General features: G+C 36.5%; 1 protein-coding gene across 2 annotated transcripts; it reads right to left on the reverse strand.

Annotated features, from left to right (window-relative positions):
* Positions 1-5,251: 5,251 nt before the first annotated feature.
* On the reverse strand, positions 5,252-22,361 carry LOC107725613 (nuclear respiratory factor 1-like). 2 transcript variants are annotated; one of them, XM_016534939.1, is made up of 11 exons: positions 22,226-22,361; positions 20,002-20,251; positions 19,664-19,778; positions 18,734-18,860; positions 18,502-18,645; positions 14,603-14,761; positions 14,081-14,284; positions 13,134-13,235; positions 12,825-12,991; positions 11,384-11,508; positions 5,252-6,737 (listed from the first exon to the last, which is right to left on the reverse strand). In XM_016534939.1, exons 2-11 carry the CDS (start codon positions 20,222-20,224, stop codon positions 6,577-6,579), a joined length of 1,527 nt encoding a protein of 508 aa, XP_016390425.1. In that variant the 5' UTR covers positions 20,225-20,251; positions 22,226-22,361; the 3' UTR covers positions 5,252-6,576. The 2 variants fall into 2 exon arrangements, with proteins under 2 accessions (XP_016390425.1, XP_016390426.1); XM_016534940.1 differs by having other exon boundaries at positions 12,834-12,991; positions 22,226-22,360.
* Positions 22,362-25,829: the final 3,468 nt, after the last annotated feature.

A 25,829-nucleotide genomic window follows, 5' to 3' on the forward strand; every position in this document is an offset into this window, starting at 1 on the left:
TTTTGGCACTAGCACATTTTTGCTTTTTTATATATACGTTGAGCAATTATGTGTAGTGCCAATATGGGACAAGACAGAAATGCTGCTAAAAATCATGTGATCACAAAGGACAGACAGCAGGCCATTGGCGTGATTGATCCTCTCTTAGGCAGTCATGTTCTATTTTCAGTCCTTCTGCCCAGTGTAACATAAGAAGCGACCTTTACTGCGGAAAGCCAAAAGTTCAATAATCTCGTATCTTCATGAAGACATTTTCCTTTCGGTCACTGCAGCTGAACCCCAAAAGAAGTAGTTGCGATGGCTTTTGCAGAGAGATGATTTGCACAGATGCATTATGACACTAAAATGGTTTGTCGGCATCAGACGCCACGAACTGTCATTACTGGAGGACAGACATTCAGATATTCATCTCCTCTTGGAAGCAACTGCGTCTTCATCGATGAATGCAACATTTTTCATAAACAGTTTGCTGTGTTTCTGCTGATTAAAAAGATGTGCAGATGAATTTTTTTGACTTTTTAGAGGCTATTTTATGCATACATGCTCTCTAAAATAAGTTTTTTTGGTATTTGATATCATTTGGCATTAATGGTTGCACAAAAAACATTTAACCTTTCCATTGCACAAAAGGGTATTTAAAGTGGAAAAACGTTTTTTAGATTATTAAAATATTCTTCACACTAAGAAAAAAATAAGGGTTCTTTGGAGAGCCCAAAATGGTTCTTCTATTGCACTGCTATAAAAAAGTTCCTTTTGGAACTTTATTTTTTTAAGAGTGTATTGGGTACTAGTAAGAGACATTTTTCTGGCCCAATGAAGACCTTTAATAATTTTTCATCTCTTTTCATTTTAAGTATATTTAGTATGAAATAAAAGTTCATTTGTATTACTGTATATCTGTTGTGGCAAAGAACAGCCCTTTTCTCCTCTGCTACGGAGTTCAAGGACAAAACTCGAAGGTTCTCCGACGGTATTTGGCAATGGTAGAACTCACACTGGTGAGGAAGTCAGATCCGGTGGTTCTAGACTTGCCAACTACTACCTGAGAACATCTCCACTGTGAAGCATGGATATCAATCTCCGAAGAATTGAGAGCACAGGTTCGAAACTGCGTTTCAGTGATGTCACAGGCTCCGCCCCCTGAGTGAGTGACTGTGAGTAGTGCTGGTTGGGGTGAAATTCAAATATTCCCCCACTGCACACCACAATCTCAAAGCTCCTAATGCTTCGGTCATTGATCCAAGTTGTTCGCTGATACTAGTCAGCCATGCTTGGTTTTCATTCTAGTGCCATTGTGAATCTCATTGTGTTGGATCGGTCTGGCTTATTTCTCTTTTTTGGGCTGTGTCTGCCAAAATAGAGCATTGAATTATACATATTATAGGTTGCTAATCAAAGTCTCATGTTCAAAATAAATTAAAAAATGACTGTATGAAACACAGCTCTTGGAGAACTCAGTGGTTTGGCATTTGTGTGAAACAGCTTGTGTTTTGTCGCTTGGTAAAGGGAGAGGCCGACCCTGTATCTGGGTCAGGGGCTGCTAATGTAGGCGAGGAGAGGATTGCTGGATTAAGTCCTCTTTATCTCCTTTTGCATCAATCTATTCATACAGAATGAATGACAATATGAAAACATTAGCCATCATTGAAGTTTAATGTTATTATTCCTAGTGTCAATCACACTCTTTTGATGGTGGATGCTTCTGTTGAGGAGGTACTGAATCTAAATGAATTTGTTAGAAAATTTATCTTTATGCATTACAGAAAACAATGCAGTCAAATATTAAATATTGGTCATTGAAGAACCATTTTGACCCACTATAGTGGTTGCAGCCCTCACTTTGGGTACCCTTCCAAATGCATTGCAAAATCCCATTAAACATAGGTTTCTCTATTGGTTTTTTATCAATATCTTGGTTTCTCCATTGGTTTATTATCAGTATCTCTGCTAGTGCTGTTCACCTGCATGCTGTTTACCTGCCTGCGTCAGAAAATCCAAAGCAAATATGCGTATATTGGAGAAGAAAGGAACATTGTGTCAGATTCCTGCCGAAACTTTGGCTGCAGTAATTGCTTTGTGGGAAATCTCTGTCCATGTGGGCTTTCTCCAGATGGGCTGCCCGGGTCGGGTTACACAGCATTTTTCAGGCCCCCTCCTCTGTACCGACCTCCTCCTCTCTCTCTCTCTCGCTCTCTGATTCAGTGAATAATCCCTGGTTAGGAGAGAAAGAAAGAGCATGGCCGAGACAAAGCTCGGTCTGTAATGTAAAGAGAGCATTAGTGGAATGAGATTAGGGTCCATCTCTCTTACGCACTGTCTGGTGCCGAGGTATGTGTGATGGTGAGAACATCATCCATGTAAGAAAGTGACGATGATGATGGTGGTGGTGGGAAAAAATCCCCTACCTCAGGAAGCATCTGCATTTTTATTCACTGTATTTTGTTTTGAGGAAAGAATTATTTAAGGGTAATATAAGTGTGTGTGTGTGTGCCTGAATGTTGTTTTAGAAATGGATAATTACTAATTACTAATATTCTATCAATAATATCATATGCTACAATGGATGGATGGACAGTTTCTGAATAATATTCTGAATAACAATCTGAATATTTGTGAATAATATATATCATTCAGTCAGATTTTTCAATATTCTGAATGGATAGATAGATAGATAGATAGATGAACAGATTTCTGAATATTCTGAATATTATCGATCAGATTTTTTGAATATTCTGAATGGATGGACAGACAGATATAGATAGATAGATAGATAGATAGATAGATAGATAGATGTCATTTAGATAGATTTTTAATAAATAGTATTCTGAATAAAAATCTGAATAGTTCTGAATAATATATCATCATTTAATCTGATTTTCAAATATTCTGAATAGCAATATGAATACTTCTGAATAATATATCAATCAGATGATAGATAGATAGATAGATAGATAGATAGATAAATAATATTCTGAATAACAATCTGAATAGTTCTGAAAAATTTAATCAGGTTTTCAAATATTCTGAATAGCAATATGAATACTGAATAATTTATCAATCAGATAGATAGATAGATAGACAGACAGACAGAGATTTCTGAACAATACTCTGAATAACAATCTGAATATTTTCTGCGTAAAATATCAAATAGATAGATAGACAGGTTGGGTTTAGTAGGGGGGATAATCCATTAGTTCAGAGCTACTGCTAGCATGTACGAGTGTGAGTGTGTGTGTAAGAAAGAGGGCCAGAGGGATGTAGTGTGTATTAAGATATGATTAGTAGAGATTAAAGCTCTGCCCCAGAGTTTGAGCAGCTCCAGGCTGGAGGAACAAGCCCCCCGCAGAGACTGGAGCCGTCAGCCCCGTCAGAGCCATATCCTCTCCTTAACACAATCAATACCTCTGCCCCATATTCCCCTGATGACACAGTACCACCAGACAGTCATTTACCATTTGTCCGAGCTAATGGCAACCCTCATAAAAAGATAAAACTAATGAGGATTCCTATACATTTACAGCTCTGAGACAGAGTGTTATGGTAACTTTGGCCTGCTTGTGTTAGCAAAGCTTTAAATTTCCAGTTCCCTCTGTCTGTCCAACTCTATATTAGCTGATTACACAAATCTTAAAACAAGTTTATCTTTGTGGAACAAGTGATTGCAAACCTACTCTAAAAGAATATGTTAAAAATAGACACAACCCCCTACAAAAAATGCAACTAATCACTGTAATCAGCATAACAGTAGGAGTGACAATATAATTAATTTAAATATTGGTAACACTTTAAAATAAATTTCAATTAGTAAACACTAGTTATTGCCTTTGCTATGTACTAACAAAGAACAAAAGCATTTTTATTGTATTTATATTTATTTATATGCCTAGGTTAATATTAATTTCTACATTTACTAATGAACTTTTAACATTCAAGTTGCATAAATTGACATTATTTAATATTTTCTGAATTAACATTGAACATTATTATATTTATAAATTAATAAATGTTGTAAAATTGAAAACTTCATGAATTTAACCATATTGTAATTTATTATATATTTTTTAAAATATATTAAATTTGAAAAATACCCCTTTGGACTTATTGTATTTAAGTTACATAAGTATCTGGTATGCAAAAATTTGCTCAGTGATTGAACTATACTTGTCAATGGTCTTATGTATGACATCACACTTAAATCAGGTACGTAACGCTCTGATGTTAAAATAGAATTGTGGTTATGTATTAGGATTAGAGCTGAACGCTGTTCTGTGAACACGGCCCCGACTGAGGAACAGATTGGCCCGAGCACTTGGACGGGATGAGGGTGGGGCCAGGGGCGATTCTCAGAAAGCGTGCTAATAAGAGTCCCTTAATCTGCAGCTCACGACTGACGCACGTGTGCACTGAGCAGCTCCTGCCAGCTGCCACCATGACCTGGAAACCACAAACACACAAGCCCTCGCTCTCCCTACACGCTTCCCTTAACATCGATCTCCCTCTCGTTTTGCTCTGTTCAGAACGGATATGGTCGGACAGGGATTAGACAGTCTCTCTCCGATCGTGTTGCGCCGCACTGATAATCTGGAAGTGGAGTGGGATGCTGGGATGTGTGCGGTGCCTGATGGATTAGTGCGCTTCCCTCCTCCTCCTCCCTCGGCAGAAGGACACAGGCCTTAAATCCAGGTTTTAGCCAGGAGGGAGGGATCAGGGCTTATGATGCAACAGGAGCCCCATCCATCACAACAAGCTGGAGGTGGGGTGCGGATGTCACCATGTGATTTTTTTTGTAAAGAGGTCTTGGGAGTTTTAGTGATGGGATTATTTAACTTCATAAAAACAAGCGGACGATGACTAGTAACCTTGACGTAACATGAGTGACGTCTAAATGCACACAGATTACCAACTTTGATATAGATTTTTGTTTTACATTTTGGGATTTATAACACTATTGGTTTAGTAAGGCCCAATACAGTTTTAGTTCTGGATGCTGATTGGTCAATACAGCATTGCAGCTGAGCTAAAATAAGCAATTTAACAACATGAACACAATTATGATGTAAAACACCTGTTGATCTCCCATTGAAGCCAAATTTGAACTTCTTTGGAATATAATGAACTATAATGGCACTGTGAATGTCCTTAATAAATTGTTCAAATATTGCATTATGTACTCTTACGTATCTGTATTCTAAAAGCAAAGTACTTTATGTCCCCTGTGATTATTTTTGTGTAATAATTTTCAAAGGCACAATTTTGAATAGTGGCCATTTTATTTCCAAGACTGGATAAAAAGGGAAAGACAAACTCCGCCAATGTCACCATCATTCATTCACCGGCAACATGGGAGAGTTCAGTTTCATCAAACCTTATATTTTACAAAATTTACATAAAAAGGATCTTGTATGAGGTTTTGCAGTCGTATAAAAATTCAACCCGACCAGGAGCAGAAAACTTGATGGGTTATGTATGGGTGGAAGAGGTGCTAAACCGTAACAAAACATCCATATTTGCCACACAAATTTGCATTGTAGAAACAATAAGAGAGCTTGAGAGATAAAGAAAGATAATGAATTTATGGTTCTTTCACTTTGCAATAAAATCAGAATACGTCCTCTATCATACCTTTACCTCTTTCAATGTGTGATTTTGTGTGTTGTTCCAAAGATATGAGCGCACAGCTAAACATTTAGAAAAATAAATAAAAAATAAATAAAACATTTTCCCCAGCAGTTTCATAATGGAATCAGTTATGCAAAGTTCTGTTCATGTTCTGAAGTATAAAAGTTGAACGATATGGAGTGCTACATCTTCAGCCTCATCATTGGTAAGTCGTCGACATTTATAGTTATCGATTAATAGTACAATTCAGTGAAAGTCTATAGATAGCACTGAGCGAATGTGTTCAAATTTCAGAATAATTCTGTACCGACAGGAAATGGTGGTCTCATTCAATATACCACATAATCATTCAAGGTCATACCATTTTTTACATTGGGAGATCACGTGAAATGCATACAAAGAATTCTACATTATACAGACTGACAAAAAGCAAAAAAACAAAACATGCATGTCATCTCAGTAGTCAATGGGATCTAACACTAAAATCATAATGCAATTTACACAATATATGAATGAAATGACTCAAATATGGCACAAGATGTTTCGCAATATATATATATATATATATATATAGATATACAGATGAAAACTGAGGAAATATCAAGAATGACCAACACAAAGCTTGCATGGGAAGAAATGAAATTATACCAGTTTTTGAAGGCTGAAAATGTGGTTGATTTCGTTTTCTTGCAATGTAATTTCTAAGTATCCTCTGCAATACATTTATCAAACATCAGCTAAAAAAAAAAACAATGACAATAACAAATTTAACAACACTAGGAAAAAAAAGACAAGACAATGAACTGTGTACAATGTAAAAAAGAAAAACAAAAGAACTATCCAGCCCCCTGCAGACATATGTGAACAGCTTCAAATATTATTTTTGCACTATATTCCAGCAGCTATTCACATAGGCGCCGAACGTCCTGTCCCACACACCTGCAGGGGTAGAGTATGTCACTGTTCTAGGGTCACCACTTCCACCGCCTGTCCATCAAGCGTCATCGTGTTGTCGATGCGCGTGGTTATGGGAGCCATGGCCACCTGAACGGGTCGATTTCCCTGGGCCAAACTGGTGACGACAGTCTGATACATGCTGACTGGAATCTGGACGAGACCTGGGATGAGACACAGACCCGTTACAATTTATTCAACACCATTTCTGTTTTAGCTGGCACAACTGTGCTGTCATCAGTGTAGGTGGAGGCCTAGTGGTTTGGGACGTTCGTAGTTGTTATTTGAGACAGCTGGAGGGAGGAGACTTTAGAAGTGTGGTCGGATGAGGCCGCAGAGCATGTGCGCAATCGAGCAGCCATGTTAAGAGTTTGCGTGCTACGTGGACAGGGCCGGCCCTAAAAAGCGGGCTGAGGGCAGGGCTACTGCATCACACTGCAATGCGGAACAATGGAATAATTGAGGCGACCGCTCCCAGCTTCCGTTTCTCTCTCTCTCGCTCTTTCCATGCCCAGCTGTGAGCGGAGCAGCCTGGATTATTGCTGCAGTCACACGGGGCGAGCGGGCGGGAGGGTGGCCAATCTCTCCGGGCCGCAAACTCATATGGGCAAAGCGGAAGGTCAGAACTAAATGTGACTAGTTGACCCATCCAGTAAGTTTTACGGTACCTGTAGGCCACTGTACTTGCGCATTACACGTTTCTGATATAAGTGTGCCTAAAATAGTCTCATGATGCGCTACCCCGTCCCAGCGTCTCAAGGAAGGGCTCATATTTCAATCAAATTCGCCATTTAGCCTGTCAGTTAGTTTATCTTTTCAAGCCGACAGTTTCCCCAAGCTAAATGTTGCTTATAATCGCAGCTTAACACAAAAGCTCAGTTTTGACCTTAAATGTATTTTAAAACAGGCATGAAGAAATTATGATTTTGTCTTATTGCCCCAGAATCCTTTCATGACCTCTTAAGCCCAATTTATACTTCTGCGTCGAACCTACACATAGACGCTCACCCTATGTCGTAGCCTGACGTGCACCTCTCCAAAATCTTACAGCGCGTCAATTCTACGTGGACCACAAGCGCGGTGATTGGTCTGCTAGAACTCCTCCCTCCATATGTACTTGAGTTTTGTGTATGTTTATGTGCACTTTAATATATTTTAATGTTACACCTTCTTATATAAAATAAAACAAAGCAAAGAACAAGTGTCTTATCATTTATTATACTACATAGCATTATACATCAGTAATTGTCCGCGACAAACAATGTTGATCTGCCGTGGTACAAGTCCTTGTGGAATTTGAAAGTATGCCATCTTCTCCTGTTCCATTGTTGTCTCCTTTTTGTAGTTTTAAATAATGATTTAATGATTTGATATTTATTTGCATGTGTACTGCACGATGACGCGAACAACGACGCAGAAGTATAAATGAAAACTGACGCATAGCCTACGGCGTAGGTCCGACGCATAAGTATAAATCAGTCTTTAAGGTTAAATTCTCACAAAACCTGTCAAGAAATATTCATCACAAAATACAAATAAAAAATAAAAAAATAAATAAAAAAGGTAATAAAATGAGGCTCATTTTTAAGGACAACTTTGACACGACAATTAAGCAACCCACCTAATTTGAATTACTATAAGTTCAAATAAATATTAATTATACTAATTTAAATTGTAAAGTTCTTATAATAATGTATTAAAAAAATGACAATTAAGTTTCCTAATCATTGTTATAATTAGAACTAATGAAACATAATTCATATTATATTAATAATATAATAATAATAATGAATAATATAATAAAAAATCATATTATAATAATATAATGCATATGATTTAACATTTAAATCTTAAAAAAAAAAAATTTAACACCTGAATAATGATGTGTGTGGGTGTAAAAAAATGTGTATGCATATATATATATATATATATAAAATATAGCACAACTGTACATACAATTTATTTTAAAATTTATTTTGCTATTTTTGTTTTTGTTTACATATGTGTATTTCTGTGTGTGTGTGTGTATATATATATATATATATATATATAATTTTTTTTAACAACAACAAAAAAAAAGTGTCTCTCTTTCTATCTATACTGATTTTGGAATTAAAAACTCACACATTTCTTTGTGAGATACACCCCTTAAAAAGAACATCAGAAAATCATTTTCCCCACATGGCATAGGAGTGACTCAATCCAACTGCTCTGATTTCTCGTATTCACATCGTGTCTCAATAATTGACGGGGAGTTTGGAAGCATTGTTTTTTGAGTGAAGTGCTTACAAACCCTCAATCACTCTGACACTGAGGGTTTCTACGAGGCTTACGAAGCGAAAGAGGGGCACTGGAGCAGGAAACGTAAATCAGTCACGATTACCTTCAAAGCTGCACCCGCACTGCCATTTCACTGATTGAATAAGGTCAATAAACGCTGGCTGTCCGTCAAGTGTCTGTTGTTGACTACGCTCTCTCCCAAGCCTCCCAATGCTGAAGCATAAATTAGGTTTAATAGCGTAGCTTAAAGGTGAGGGCCTCATTTTGGCCAGAAGCGGCTCTCTGGGACTCGGTGCTGGTTCAGAAGAGCAGTCAACATGCTCGGTTACGTATGTGGGAAACGTGACGTACTAGCATTCTCTGTACACAAGGTCAGTACAGTGTTATATAAAGTGACATCCTCTTATCATGCAACTCTTTCCTTCATTCACAAAAAAATAAAAGAAGATAAAGGGGAAAAAGAAATCAACAGATCGTCAATTAAGAGATAGTGAGTCTACAATCCCCCTTCGAAGCAGTGGGACCCAATATGTTAGATAATATATAATTTTTCATTGTACAATTCCTAATAAACCTCAATTTTTACATTTGAGTGATCCAATAATATGAAATATTCAAGCAAATAAAATATCACAACCATGGTCAAATATTTATACCAAGAGTGGGGAAAGGCCTGACACCCATGTCTTTAAATGTAGTTTTAATGCCTGCTAATCAGCTTTTATGTTTAAATACACCCCTTGCTCCTGTCTATTCTCTTAATGTCATGTGAGCGTGTGTGTGTGCTTTATAGACTGGGCTTCCCAGTGCTGACAGCTGGCTCTGTGATTAGACTATGCACTGATAATGGAGAGGATCAAAGCCCTTTAAGAGGGTTCCTGGGGGGTTAGCAAGGGGACGAGGAAGTGCTTCTCCTTGGTCACTGGGTGCAATGGGGTAAGCCAGGACACTAGGTAAGATAGGTCACTGGGAAATAGCCAGGTATGACTGGACCAATCATTTCACCCATTAAAATCAACATTAAATCAAAACGGACCCCGTTTACTTTGTTAATCCATGTTCCTGGTCATACTGTTAATGAATTCATCTTAATAAATAAACAAAAAATTAAGGATGCACCACATTGTTAATTATTTGTCATAATTATGATGTAAAGTGTAAATGGACAGTCGTAATAATGATAAAAAGTCAATATGAAAACATCGAAATTATGACATCAAAATTTTATAACTTTTTATCTAATAATTCACTTTTTTCCTCTTATGACTTAGTAACTGATCATTTCTACTAAATACATATTTATGACTTTTAATGTCCGATTTTTGTCTATCTCATAATTTTGTTGTTTTAAGTCATAATTATGACTTTTTAAATCTCATCATGACAATTTCAACTCATGTCATACTCATGAATTTTTAATGTCATCATTTTAATTTAACAAATGCATGGTCCTTGTCTTACTGTTAATGAATGAATTATTATAAAAAGAAAAAAATACGGATGCACCATATTGATTGTTGTCAGTACATATTAAATATATATTGACTGATATTGGATGGTTTTAATTGTTACATTTGAATCCATAATAAGTGGTCATTGTTAGTTCAGGTCCATTAAATAACATTAACATACAGTTTTAAAAATATATATTAGTAAATTTGAAATTAATATTAACAATTATTATTTAGAATTATTTTTCACAGTTAGCTCATGCTAAAGGAATGTGTTCAAATGGAACCTTATTGTAAAGTGTTTTTAATTTTGATATTAACCATTCATTGATTATTAGCCATAACATCAAACGATTTATGTGCTTATTGCATTGGCCAGAATTGTAATATTGGTGTATCCCTAAAAAATGTTTGTCTGTGCCATCTTAAATGAAAATCAAACAACTTGCTCTTCCTCTCCAATAATTTTCCATTTCAGCTGACATCGGAAATGTCGCATTACAGAAGTACAATGGGTTGCAATACTTTGACTGGAAGAATGTTATAGCCAGAAGACAAAAATGCATATATTTTTTTATTGATATTGTAATTTCTTTCAACCAAACTTCCAATATATCATAGCTAAAAAAGGAAACATGTTATGTGCCACTTCATTACGCAGTAACGAATGCCTCCAGTAAACATTAGTGCTGCTATTCCACTGTAACATGGCTTCTAATGCATGTGTAAGCACTAGTACTAGAGGCTGCCGTGCATATGCAGAGCGCTTAGTGGTTGAAGCAAAGCGAGGATTAGCGAGAAGTGTAGAGGCTGGAGTCTGTGACACAGGTCACACACGCACCATCTGTCCCACAAACACCCAGATTACAGTAGACCTCCACGGACTTCCTCACGCTCTGACATGCCTTACATGAGACGCATACGTGCCCTCACATAGCTAGACAACTGATGACGAAAGGGATGTTTCTTCATGTGTTTGCCCACCCTAAACTTTCCCGTTTAAGCTTCCTCCAGTGAGTGTGTAAGGAGACTAAAGAGGGTAAATGTGGCTGCTTGTGATATGGAGAGGAGGTTCGTACCACTGCCATCCGAAACGCCAGTTAAAGCTCCTACTGCAGCCGCCGTTTCTCCTGCTAACACAATTTGTCCTCCTCCCTGAAGAGTCGCTTCTGCTAACGTCGCCACTGCGTGAGCTGCTGCTTCACTGCAACACACACACACACACATATATATAAAATATAGAAATAATCGCACAATAGCCCTGCTTTCATAAAGGTTTTTTCCATAATGCTTTATACAGGATTTAAGCAGGATTTGAAGTGAACTGAAGTGGACTGGTGTGTACTGCCCCCTAGTGTAGGAAGTCAATCAAAAGGCACCATAAAATAATATAAACACTCTCCCATACAAGTCCATTTCTGTCACTTAAGGAAAAATATCATGCTTTGAAATCTGAAATTATGACAAAATGGAAATTGCCATGAATAGCCAAAACTGACTAGCATGTCATAATTTAGACTTTCTCATTTGTAATTATGAAATGTAAAGTTGAAATTGACATACTAAGTCATAATTGACATAAAAAGCTGAAATTGACGTCATCATTTTGTCAAAGTTTGTCATTTTGAGTCGTAATTATGAGATAAAAGCTGAAATAATGAGAAAGTCAAAACTGAAACGCACAAGTCATAATAATGACAAAACTGACATGAAAAGATGAAATTCACCAGTCATAATTATGACACTGTAAAAAAAAACAAAATTATGATATGTCAAGACTTTTACATGAAGTCTAAATCGACGCACCAAGTCAAAATTGAAGAAAAAAAAATTCCTTGATAAAATGTCTAAATTAAGTTTTTTATTTATTTATTTTTATTTCTGTCTCAGTAAAACTTAGTACCTGATCATTTCGAATAAATTCACTTTTGACTTCAATTTTCAATGGTTACTTTGACTTCTCATAATTTTGTCTTATCTCAATGATTTTTAAACACTCACTACGACTTAGCATCTTACAAATTTGACTTATGTTATACTTATGACTTTTAATGTCATAATTTTAATTTAACAAAGTACTATTTTCTTACATGATGTAAATGAGTTTCTATACCAAACAGAGTTTAAAGACAGTCTATTATGACTTCCTTTGAGATAATGATAAAAATAAAGCTATTTACAGTGCTATGGGGCTTTAGTAGAGGAAGAGAACACTTTTTTGGTTCCGTTTATAGATGTCCTGACTATGCTCAGCAGACTGATGGTAGATTTACTGCTTTAATGAAGGCCGCTGAGCAGAAAACAATGCCTCCTCAGCCTAATTGTTATGGGAATGGAGTATGAACCTATTGTTCCTGCTGTGCTGTATTTCTGGACTGCTGCTGCTGCTACCTGCTTGTGATAAACAGGAGAACAGGCTCAGGTAACAAGACCCTGGGGACATAAACCTGCACCTAGGTGCTGCTGCGGTTCAGAATTTCCTTTCTCTCATTCTCCGACCCCAACTTCACCTCTACTAACCATGAGTACCTGTTGAGAGCCATAGTAACAGTTGCCCCTGGCTGCATCTCTTGCGAGGCAGCTACCGCAGCTTCGGCTAAGGAGGCCACAGCCTGCGTGGCTTCCGATGGCTGCGTGGTCTGGATGGTCATCTCGCCTCCCTGTAGTGTGGCCCAATTCTGTTCCACCTTAGAGACGGACAGAAAATAATAGGTGTGAAGAAAGAGAGATATCCTAAAAGCACAGTACGTGTGTAAGGACAGGACAGAACAAGCAGGAGATGCAAACTCATGGAATATTCAGATATGAAGGTGTGTGTGTTGACGTTACCTCTCCATCTGTCACTGTGGAGTAATTCACCTGGGCCACCGTCATCGTGCCTGGCAATTCTGACGCATCGGCCAGTGTTGCTACCGTGGCTCCAGTTCCAACCTGTGGATTATATGTTACTGTTGTAATACTATTTAAATACTGCAGTGTGATTATTAGTGATTTTTTTCCAATTATATATATATATATAGTTTTATTTATTTTTCTAAATTATATAATTATATTAGAAGCATAACAAAAATTAACATTTCAGGTTTGGCGTTGGTAAGAAATTTTAGTTTTTTTAAAGAAGTCTCATGCTCAAAGGATCGTTTGTACTGTAAATCTCAAAAAGACAGTAAAATAGTCAAATAGTTTTACAATTATTTTATTATTACGATATATTACAACTTTTCTATATTCATTTATTTTATTTATATGCAATTTATTTCTGTGATGGCAAAGCTGAATTTTCAGCATCCATTACTCTAGTCTTCAGTGTCACACGATGCTTCAGAAATCATTGTAATATGCTGATTTGCTGCTCAAAAAACATGTATTATTATTATTATTATCAATATTGTTGTGCAGCATAATACTTTTGTGGAAACCATTTTTTTCCCCAGGATTGTTTGAGGTATAAAAAGTTCAAAAGAACAAAATTTATTTAAACAGATTTTTTGTAACATTGTAAAAGACTTCACTTTTGATCAATAATGACTTTTTTTTTCTTTCTTTAAAAAACAAAACAAAAAAACAATCCCAACTGTAAATAGTGAATAAAATGATACAAGTTACATGTATTAAAGAAGTAAATATATTGTCATGTTGACCTTAATATGACTTATTAGCTATTTTTCAATATTTTGGTCTCCCCCTTATCTAAATGAAGTCCTCCAGTGGAGCTAGTTTATATCATAGTGAAAAACAACCGTGTAGTTGTTCCCACAGCTGGGACCTGAGCTCACCTGTATGAGCGAGACGGTTCCATCAGGATTACTGAACGTCTGCACTACGGTCTGTGACGGCACCAGGTGTGCAATGCTGTGAGTGGTTGTTGTGGCAACTTGTTGTGTGGTGATCTGGTCCTCAAAGGCGTAGAGCAGGTCCTCTCTCCCATGCTGCTTATAGCAGTTTTTAACGATAGTCCTCAAGGCTTGTGTCCATGACACCTGTTTCCAACGGAAGTAAGCCCTCGATAGGTCAAGATGATGCAAGCTTTAGCTCATTTGTTTTAATTCAGATGTCATTTTGTGGAAAGCTGACAAAACTATGGTGTGGCTGATTCAATAACTTGTTTGCGTCATCACTCCAGACATTTTTCGTACAATAAAATGTTTTAGTGTAATATTCACTGTGTACTGTAATATCAGTGCATATAAAATAAAAATAGAATATTTTAAACCAAATTTCTAAAAATAAAAGTAAATATATAAATATATATATATAATCTTTCAAAGCCCAGTCGCAATATGAGCACCCAACACTACCCTCTGTTTCTGCTCCTCTGTTCGGACGTCACTGCGTACGTTGGCCCAGGGAATGTCCTCTGGCCACCAGATGGGCTTGCAGCTCTCTTTCCCCCAGCCAGGCTTCCCACGGCCTGTGGAATACTTTAGCATTTCTGGAATGAACGCTCGGAGTTGGGCCTGCAAAGCAACAAAGGGCGCACATAATCACTGTGGGAGTTTTAATACTGGGAGTGGCAGAGCGAAGCATGGCCTCTGGAAAAATTAAATCTGTGTGAAATAGAGTTTGGAAACAGCAAGCCATTGATTTTCCTCTTCCTTCAGCAGCTGAGTGCAGACAGTCTGTCCACACATATTGCTTGTGAAAAGCTAAAAGTAGACTATTAGGTTTCTATTTAAAGACTTATCTATGGGTAAGGCTCCAGTGCACACTGACTGCAGGAGATTGAGCGGATGGAACATACACCACTGAACTACAGATTATGTAGAGAGAGGGAGAGGGTCGGTACACTACCATTTAAAAGTCTGAAATTAGCAAGATTTTTTTGTTGTTGAAATAAATTAATACTTTATTTAGCAGAGATGCAATAAAATTGAGCAAAAGCGACTGTAAAGACATTTATAAATGTTACAAAATATTTTAATTCAAATGAATGCAGTTCTTTTTAACTTTCTATTTATCAAAGAATCCTAAAAAAGAAATGTTTTCAACATTGAAAATAAGAAATGTTTCTTGAGCACCAAATCAGAATAATTTCTGAAGGATCATGTGACACTGAAGATTCAGCTTTGCCATCACAGGAATAAACTAAATTTGAAAATGTATTAGAACAGAAAAGTTATTTCAAACCATAATAAAAGTTCACAGTATTACTGTTTTTACTGTATTTTTGAATAAATAAATGTAGCCATGCTTAAAGGGGTCATATGATGCTATTTTAAAGATCATTATTTTGTGTATTTGGTGTAACAGAATATGTTGACATGCTTTAATGTTCAAAAAACACATTATTTTTCAAATACTGTATATTATTGTAGGTCCTCTATGCCCCGCCTCTCTCAAACCCATAAAATGTGTTGCACAAATTCGAACATCTGGGTTGTGCTGTTCTGTTGTAAATCAATCTTAACCAATGATTCCTAATTGCATCTACTTCCGGAAGGCCAAATAAAGTGCTTTTGCTTTCGCACTGAAACACACACTCCCTGACATGCTGCATCAACACGACTGCTGTTCCTGAAACCACGCCTTCTTTCTTTGCGTGCACATTTGGGCGGCATTATGCTAATATTTAGTAATATATACTAAATATATACAATATATAGTGACGTAGATATGTGGGGGAGTGTTAGAACGAGGCGTTTTAGGTAGGCGTGGCTGACTCTTAACTTTTATAAAGAATATCTCTTTGGATTTGAGACTTCAGTCTTTGCAACTTTACAGATCTTCTTTATGCACCAAGAGCTTGTAACACTCCAAAAAGAAAGGAAAACTTGAAATCGCATCATATGACCCCTTTAACATTTCAAAAACATTACAAAACCAACCCCAAACTTTTGAACAGTACTTTAAAATTCCTCCTGGTTCTAGATTGCACTAATCTCAACGATGTCTGAAACTTGTATGGCAAGCACTTCCTGTGTCTATTTGCCTCCTTATGATGAATGGCTTATTGTATTCCTCAATTTAAGTCGCTTTGGATAAAAGCGTCTGCAAAATGAATAAATGTAAAAAAAAAACAAAAACCTGAAATTCTTTACAAGGATGCCAACTTGCTTATGTAAGTTAATGCCGTAAAAGTCATACCCTTAAAAAAACAGTGCTAGTGAGGAATTGTTAAGGTATTAACTTGACAATAAAGGAGCTTATTAAGTCTATTGACTTTTTTAAAATCCACACTGAGTAGTATGGGGCAAACCATTAGCCCAATGACAACTCCATCCTGAGGGTGAAGTTGGAGTGTATCCCAGCGCCCTCAGTGCCCTTGGTAATTCCATAGGCAGGCCAGGGATTGTACTGCACAGCGCTCTTGTAGCAACGTCTGTTCACCTCGACATCACAGGCTAAATTTGGCTTGGGAGGAATAAATCAGTTCCCAAAAGAGCTTCTCCCTCCCTCCCGCTCTCTCACTGTCACAAACACACTTGCTGTAAGCCTGCCATTGGACGGTGACAGACGACAACATGGCGAAGAGCTAGTGAAGAAGGATTTCAGGCAAAGAGCTAAAAAAGTAGTTCTGATAGAACTAATTAATTCACAATTAATTCAACATAAAAAAAAAAACACTACATATTTTTTTGATGAATTAACTTGATTCTTCCAGTCATGATTGTTGGATAATTTAAAAACAAAATATTTTTCAACACTGTACTGATAAAGATCAAATTCAAGCATAACTAGAAATTAAATGGTTCAAATAAAATATATGCTTCATAATATATTTCAAATAAAATGTAAAATATTATTTAATAATAATAATAAAAGCCGATCAAATAACACAAATAAAATCATGATTAATCATTCAAATTAACAAATTTAAGCATAACTAGAAAAAAGTATATAAATAGTTTTATATATATATATATTAAATATTGTTAAATAACTGTTTATAAACTTGTATAAATATAGTAACAGTATATATATAATGACCAATGTGCTCTCTCTCTGTATGTATATCCATAATCTATAATCCATAATAAAATAATACATGCTTCTTAATACGTTTTGAATATAATAAAAAATTTAATTGCAAATAAAAGCCAAAAATAAATCATGACAATTGCTTAAACCTAAATATCTGAACATAAATACGGTTAAGGGGGTCATATGATGCTGCTAAAAAGAACATTATTTTGTGTATTTGGTGTAATGAAATGTGTTTATGCGGTTTAAAGTTCAAAAAACACATTATTTTCCACATACTGTACATTATTGTTTCTCCTCTATGCCCCGCCTTTTTGAAACGCGTCGATTTTTACAAAGCTCATCGGTCTGAAAAAGCGAGGTGTGCTCTGATTGTGCCAGCTATCCAGTGCGTTGTGATTGGCCGAATACCTCAAGCGTGTGACGGAAATATTACGTTCCTCACCACACTGTTGATGCCGTGTCCCGACCGGAGCGACGAAACAAAAACATTAAAACCCATTACAAACGAGGCATTTGTTGCATCCAGTGGGGACATAACTACGGATTATAATGACTTATACTGTCTTTTTACGCGTTGCGTTGCATCGTGCCGCGTAAACATAAAACCATGTCTGCATTTGTGATAAGAGAAATGACAAAGAGCTTGTAACACTCCAAAGAGAAAGGAAAAATTGAAATCGCATCATGTGACCCCTTTAAGTACACTCTTTAAAATCATGTAACAGATTGTCCACAGCGGCATCATGACTTGTAGGCTCTTCCTTGTGTTTGTGCAGATGGTCTAATTACGTGGTGAAGGAATTAAGAGGAATCTCACGCCCCAAACACACTGATCAGCCGCCCATTCCCTCCCCCAGCTCTGCTTTTAATCCACTTGGGAGCCAATCAGAAACCTCTGTGCTCGGCCACGATGTGCTGGATAATTACTCGCGTGTACAAGCCTCACCTGATGATCCCCGCACAGACCTGCCTCCAACTGCCACAAACCAAGCAAGGTGTGTCTGTCCTGAGGGACACTAGCTATCAGCAGTCCGCCCCCAAACAGCATGCGGGGTAATGAGTAAGGGGCGAGCTGGTAAATGTAGTGGTTATGTGATCTTATATCAGGCCAAAAGGCTTCAAGTAACCTGTGCTAAAGCCCTGTAGTGGATGAAGTGAGACTTATTCTCACTTTAACTGCTGCCCCATGAGCCTAGAAAATGTCAAATTTGCATGTCAAAGCAGAAAACTCAATAACTTGCATTCTTGGCTCATAGTGCCACCTGCTGCCCACCTGTGTCATCTTGTCCACAGACACTGGTATGCCGTCAATAGTCAGTGGAGGCAGTTCAGAGCTGAGTTCTCCACCACCAAGGGGCGCGTGTTCAGCCAGAGCGTTTTCCAAATCCTCCAGAATCATGCTCTTGTATTTTCTCACCTGACCACAAGACATGCCAAAACAGGGATGAAATCTGAAACAAACTTGCAAATGATATGAAGGCAAAAGGCACAATAAATATACTCACCACATTCTCTAATGGTGCCGCTCCAAATACTCTAAACACAGGGTTGGGTTTAGAGGGAGAGATGCACAACACAATAGCCTGCTGGCCAACTCGTGTTGTGTACTCGTCCAGAGTTGCTCTCAGCTTCCTGCAGACATAGTAAGAGACAGGGTTGTCATTGTGAACTATTAAATAAATTTAATTGGAATTGGCATTATTGGAAAAAAATGCAGAACTAAAATACAGATTTAAAAAAATAAAAATTTACATTTTAAAAAAACTTTAATTTTCTCTTTCTTTCTTTCGATTTTTTCCCCTTGGCAACTATCTGAAAGTAGTACTAAAATTACTAAAACTCAAATAAAAACAAATAGAAAATAGCTCAAACATTTTTTTTTTTTTTAAATATGAAAATAAACAAAAGCAGATTTACTCAAATTAAAAATCTGAACTAAAATAAACTGAACCAAAATTAAACTACAAACTGAAAATATAATGAAGGATAATTCAAAATATGAATAAATATACACTATACAGTATATAAAAAATAAAAGCACTGAAAGAACATATAATTTCTATTATATATATAATATATATATATATATATATATATATATATATGGTAATAAAACATTTAACATTTTATTTTAATATTTAAATATAATAATTTAAAGTTGAAGTACTGAAATTACTTAACCTTAAATAAAAAAAAAAGATATATTTTAAAATAAGAAATAAAATGAGAAAAACATAAAATTACTAAAAAAAAACTAACTAAAATCAATTCAAATATTAATTAATACTATAATAGTGTATTAATAACACTAAAATAAACAACACTGGTAACAGTACATTTTTAATCTATCTATCTATAAAGTTATTTTACTTTATTTTGAAAAACCACTCATATTCAATTACAATACAATGAACAATATTGAAAATACAGTTCACCTAAGTAAACGAGTCTGTTGTCTTTTACGGATTGAAGGGTTCGATTCAAAGATGTGCGGTCGTTTCCGTTTCTTCCCTGTTGCCACAGCTGCGGCTGCTGCCATGCCAACAGGTCCTGAAAAAGAATTAGAGGAATAAAATCAATTGTTTTTAGACATTCTATATCATTCAGGCTATGCATTGTATCTGTTTGTGTACTCCAAGGGAATTGAACACATGAGCTTGACAACTGCTCTATCTTGAGCAAAAAAGGGGCTGACAATTTATGGCTTAAGTGCGCCATCTAGTGGTTTGCCTGATAACCACAAGTCAGAATACAACAATGTGCAAAAACCTACCTGCAGCAGCCAGATGTGCGGTGACCTCATCTGTTCCAGTTGAGTTAAGTATATCAGAGTCATCGTAAACGTCATCATCAGGCGAGGATGGCGAATCCTCATCAGCGCTCAGCATGCCATGCTCTGTGTACGTGGCCACGTGCACCTGCCCGACCTGCTGAGTGACGGCGTGGGCCTCGATAGTGGTCATGTGATCCGTCTGATGCATCGTGTGGTCTTCCATCACCCGATACAGTTTCTCTCAAACACACTGAGACACACACAAACAATACATTAGCACACAGATTCCTCAAGCAAACTGCATCATTCAGATTCATAGATGAGGTGAGTGTCATGCACCTGTTATTTTAAGGGCGAAGAAGTGCTCAAATACATGCATTTTCATTTACATATGCATTTAAAACGCATTAAAAAATATGAGGAAGCACATCATATGATATTGTCTTATAATGACTACTAAATCACCTTTTACTAGTAGTACATGATGCATCGGCGTAACAAGACACTATTAATACAGTCTTGGCAGATGTGCTTTTATATAGAAACAGCATGACAAAACATTTAATTTGCCACTGGATGTGATCTCAATGTCAAAAAGTGGCATTAAATAAGCCAAAAATGTTTCAGCAGCAGCTATTTACACTGTGTAAATGTATATACCATTTACCGTAAGTTTATATTTAGTGTGTAGGGAAAAAGGGCATGTTCCTTTCTATTCACATCTAATAATCACTTTCATAAAGCATTGCATAATTTGCATCTATTATTGTTACTTTAAACATCACTCCACTAGGGGGCACTAATCATCACATATAATCAACATAATTTGTTCTTAAAGGGGTCATAAGATGCTCTTCGGAGTGTTACAAACTCTTGGTGCATAAAGAAGATCTGTAAAGTTGCAAAGACTAAAGTCTCAAATCCAAAGAGATATTCTTTATAAAAGTTAAGAGTCAGCCACGCCTACCTAAACAACCCTCTACGCACACCTTGGTTTACATTATTAATTTTTGGACGAGGTTTGACTGGAAAGTCTGTAAGTCTAACTGCTTTCGGTATTTATCCAAAAGAACATGGGTATAATCAAAATCTATAACAGCATATACATTTGCTGTACATAATATTTTGGCAATATGCAATCGTATGAAAATACAGCACTATTAATTTTCAGCAAGAATTTAAAGCTGTATCAATGGCAAACTAAATGACACAGATCGAAAATCTTTTTAAGTTATGTTTTTGTTTTATTGAATTACATGACACTGTAATTGCATGTCTCTGACAGCAAGCAGTGTGGATTACATTTACTAAACCTTTTGGATAATTAAAAAATATGAAACAAAAATAAAAACGTATGTGTGTGAATAACGTAGGATGACGTGGGTGCTATGATTTATCCACACAGATATTAATAAACCAGCTCGCGCAGCTACAGTATCGTTCTGCTCAATTCAACGGCCTGACAGTTTGAGGCTCTGGAAGGAAAACGCTAACGTTACATTTGATTTGACCAAGTCACCAAAAACGTTCACAAACACGAAAAGACATTTCAACAACCACAGATAGTCATTAATAAAGGTAGGTTTGAATCTCCGAAATAACTAAATCGATATAGACTAGTTAAGTCCAGCATCAATAACAAACACATAAATGGCGGTTATTTTCAAACTGTGAATAATACGTGTAAAGAGAGCAGGCAGTTTGTTAGAGAAATATTGAACACTAACGCAATTCAAACACATTCAGTTAAAGTAAACATTCAGTCAAACTACAAAACATCTGAAATAATCTTTTAGATAAAATTTAGCCGGGCACCGCTGTCGACTCTGTAGAAAGCGATATAAAAAGTCGAGTGATCGATAACACTGCAGCGCTAATATGATATTAAACACGCATTCAAATTTGACCAAGAATCTAAACACAAGCCATCAAGTCTTGAAATCCCATTTATCATCTGGACAAAACAGTAGCGATTAAATTGCACATCTAAATTCGGTAACGTTAGGCCAAAGGCCTGCGACAGCGCCATGATTCTTTTTTTTCCCCGATTTGAGCGGGGTAAATAATAATTGCCATCCTGTCAAACGCGCTCGATATCATCCCGAGTTCAGTGTCGCATCGTCACGATCTGCGTCTGAGTGTGTGAAAGGCAAACGCTGCCGGGTTGTTTGGTGCGGCTGCGCCGGGGCTGAAATGGCTGGAGATTGCGCGGTAGGGCACTAACCTCAGAGCGGCTGCGCTACTTCGGGCCTGCGCTGTGCGGCGGAGCTGCGATCACCAGCTGCAATGGAGGACAAAGAACGAGCCGCAGAGCGCGCGCGTCCTGGCCTCGGCGCGGCCCCGAGCGGTGAGCGCGGAACAAACCCCGCCCCTCCTCTCAATCTACACATCGAAGCTTGGCCGGTTGCATAAACTGTATAGACTAGTCTTAAAAAAGTAGTCATCACAAGAAAAAAAATTCTTCAAGACTCTTTTTTTCTCTCAAAACTTTACACACACATCCATCCAAGAATTGCACACACAAAATGCAGAATGCCTCACGAAGCACTGCATGAAGCACTGCATTCAAAATTTCACAAGCACATTAAACATTTGCAAACACCTTTACCATAATATTAATTCCTGTTAGATTTTTGTGTTACATAGAGAATTGTGTGTTGTGTTTTGCAAAAAGTGTTTTATGAAATTGAAAGCTGAGAATTTTTAGGGTATGGTTTTGCAGATTTGGTGTGTGGTTCTGGTGTTTGAGATTTAAATCTATTTATTTTGAATAATTAAGTATTTATATATTTATTTTAAATATATTTTATTGTTGTTATTTTAATAAAATGTCTGAAATAATATTGTCCAAAATATATACTTTTATGTTGGTATTTGTAATTATTGCTTTCAGATGTGTTATCTGTCCTTATATTCCTTGATTTGAATGAGAATGGATCATTCAAATTTAACTGTAAATTAAATTAGTGTGAAATAAGATACAATGTTAATTAAATATGGTGCAAAATATGTTTATTATTTATTGAATCTCGTTTTATTGATAGTGAACTGTGAGGGGAAAAACAAATTGTGCTTTGCTTATCATACATCAGACCAAGATAATACACTCGTGAATAAAGACAAAACCACCAGAGTGCACTGTGGGACCATTTAATTCGCTTTTATTAAGATTATTTGATTTAAAGCTGAAGCATGTAATTTCTGTGTGACTAATGAAAAAATAAAACCGCTTTCCTGTGCATGACGTCAGTTTGTAGGGCCTGGAAGGCTAATTCTTTGTTGGTTCCCTTTGGAATGTCTAATGATTTGTTAAAAAGTAATTTATGAAATAATCTAAGTTCTAACATAAGGACTACAATGGCTGCCTGATCAGGTGCTTATGTGCTCATCAGGCACATAATCTCATATTCTTTAATTATTAATGCATTTTAAAGTTTTAAATAATTTCTATAAATGAAGAAGTCTGAAAAATATGTCAGCTTTGTCATTATAGCAGAAGTATCTTGGGGGCCTTCAAATATCGCCTTTGACAATGAGGGGCCTTGGAGTCAGAAATGATGAGAACCACTGATGCAGGGCTTCCTGAATGTATTTTTCAACACAATGCTCATAAATTGTCCTAATTCCATGTTAATTTAATCATTCAAGCAGTTTTTCATAAGCATTTGACAAATTATAGATTTTCATCAGTGGAACTGTCAAAACAAAGAACTGTTTACATTAATAACTCAAAAAAAATAATATATATATATATAAAATAGCAACATAAAATGTTGGTATCACCAAATCAGCCATCTAGAGTGATCTTTGCCAAGCACAGTCAGACAGGCCTTGTCTGTGGTGGGGAACGAAGGAATGAAGCCAGAAATAGCCCAAGCCCTTTAACCATGAATAGAGGCTTGTATAATTTATTCCAGCTGTAATCAGAGCATGGATTGCTGTCAGTGCAATCAGCTCATAATTAGGAGAATTCTCTGTTGTTCTGCTGTGTTTTCTGGGAGGCCCCGTGGTGCTGAGTGTCTGTCTGTGGGCTGATGTGTAGCAAACAGCCAATTTACTGAACCATTAAGATATCGGCACCTTTTGCTTTTCCCTCGTAACCTGTTGCCATGCCTGCTTCTCATCTCATATTATCTCTCCTTCTCTTCCTCTATGTTCCCTCTGTTCTCTCTCTCTCTCTCCGTCTGTGACTTCCTCCCCCGCAAGTCCTGTGGTGAACAGGTGCAAAAATGATCTCTCATTCACAAAGGGCAAAAATACTTTGCGTATGGTGTCTTTGTCACATGTCAGAAAGGGAGCCAAAGCCGGGTCATTTCCATGCATTTGCAGTTGTCAATAGAAGAGAGAGGAGGAATTGATAGATTGGGCAACTTGTCACTTTTCTCCTTTCTCTGCCTCTGATTTTCTAATAAGAATACATATTTGGTATTATAGGGTTAGGGGGTTTGCAAAATGACTAAACTTATCCCGCAATATCTGTGCGAACATGAGCTATGCCAAATCATGTGACTTGAGGATGAGGGGTGTTTTATTACTTCTAAAAAATCAGATATGTGATTTTCGCTGACTGAATGGTAAAACAAAAAAAAAGAAAGAAAAAAAATTCCCATAGATTTGAATCAAATAAACAACTCAAGCCATTTCTAAGGACCAGAATATTATAGAGACTTGGAAGATTGCCTCTTCTGACTTCAAGTCCTCTTGGGAAGTTAATATTTATGAGTTGAGAAATCAAAATGATTTAATCAAGTGCGTTCAGATCACTTTGGTCGGAGTAAAATGGTGATGTACTTTAAATAATGCCTTGTGAGTGTACAACAGCACTAATTAATAAGGCCAAACATGGTACCGTTGATTTATATTTATTCTTTATTTATTTATTTTTATTTAATTTCTTGTTTATTTTATTATTATTATTATTATTTTTTATTTTTGTCAGATTGTTAAATTATTGGTAATATGTCTGATATTTGAAAGACAATAAAAAGTTGATCACAAAAATGAAATACAGTAAAATTTCTACAAATTGAAGAATAAAGAATGCTTATGTTTTAATTATATTAATGATATGATTATATATTCTACCATACTGTAAAAAGTATGATTAATTATAGTTATATTTTGTGCAACTTAGCTAGTTTTATTATAAATGAAAAAATTATTTTATTAATTTCAGTGAATTTACTATCAATATAGATGCTGCATCCATTGTGTCCACCATGTTTTCTCACCAACCCGGAAACTCAGAGCTCAAAGAAAATCTTGAGGCATGAGATTTTGTGGTGGCATTCAACTCATATAAATGATATTTCTGACATGACTTGAATCCACCATAAGCAAACCACCTAATAACCATATACAAATATGATAAATACCACTCAGAACACCTTAATAACCATACAGCAACACCATCGCAACCACCCAACATCAATTTTCTTCTAAAAATGTAAGATTCTAGTATGAGCTACATTCTGGAACACTGATATCATGGTCAAGATGTATCTTGGTAGACATTAGGAGAAAAGGAATTTGAAAGGGACAAAAAAAAAAATTCTAATTCAGAGCTGATCATCTCAGGTTTGAAGGTCATTTCGGAGGTAGACTTCTATTATAGAAGATTTAGGTTCAGAAGAAAGGGACAAAAAAACATCTGCCGATGTGACTGGGTGGTCTAAACAGTCTTGTATCACATGTCTACAGTAGAACTAAAAGGGTCATTCTCTGTCTCTCTTCGGTGTGAATGCTTAATTTAACGCTCAGGAGGGGACTGTACCACTCTGACATCAGTGCCCCACTGTGACATTTCTTGCTCTGCAAGTAATGACAGG

Source organism: Sinocyclocheilus rhinocerous, unplaced genomic scaffold, assembly GCF_001515625.1.
Source record: "Sinocyclocheilus rhinocerous isolate Xijiao unplaced genomic scaffold, SAMN03320098_v1.1 scaffold153, whole genome shotgun sequence".
Classification (NCBI taxonomy): domain Eukaryota; kingdom Metazoa; phylum Chordata; class Actinopteri; order Cypriniformes; family Cyprinidae; genus Sinocyclocheilus; species Sinocyclocheilus rhinocerous.

What these genes read in the sequence shown, in the direction of transcription:
- LOC107725613 (XM_016534939.1), bottom strand. Translation starts at nt 20,224, where the DNA reads ATGGAAGACCACACGATGCATCAGACGGATCACATGACCACTATCGAG. An exon ending in CCACAGTGACAGATGGAGAG is followed by an intron (nt 12,992 to 13,133) that starts GTAACGTCAACA and finishes TCCGTCTCTAAG; the next exon opens with GTGGAACAGAATTGGGCCAC. An exon ending in TGGCGTTTCGGATGGCAGTG is followed by an intron (nt 6,738 to 11,383) that starts GTACGAACCTCC and finishes GTCTCATCCCAG; the next exon opens with GTCTCGTCCAGATTCCAGTC.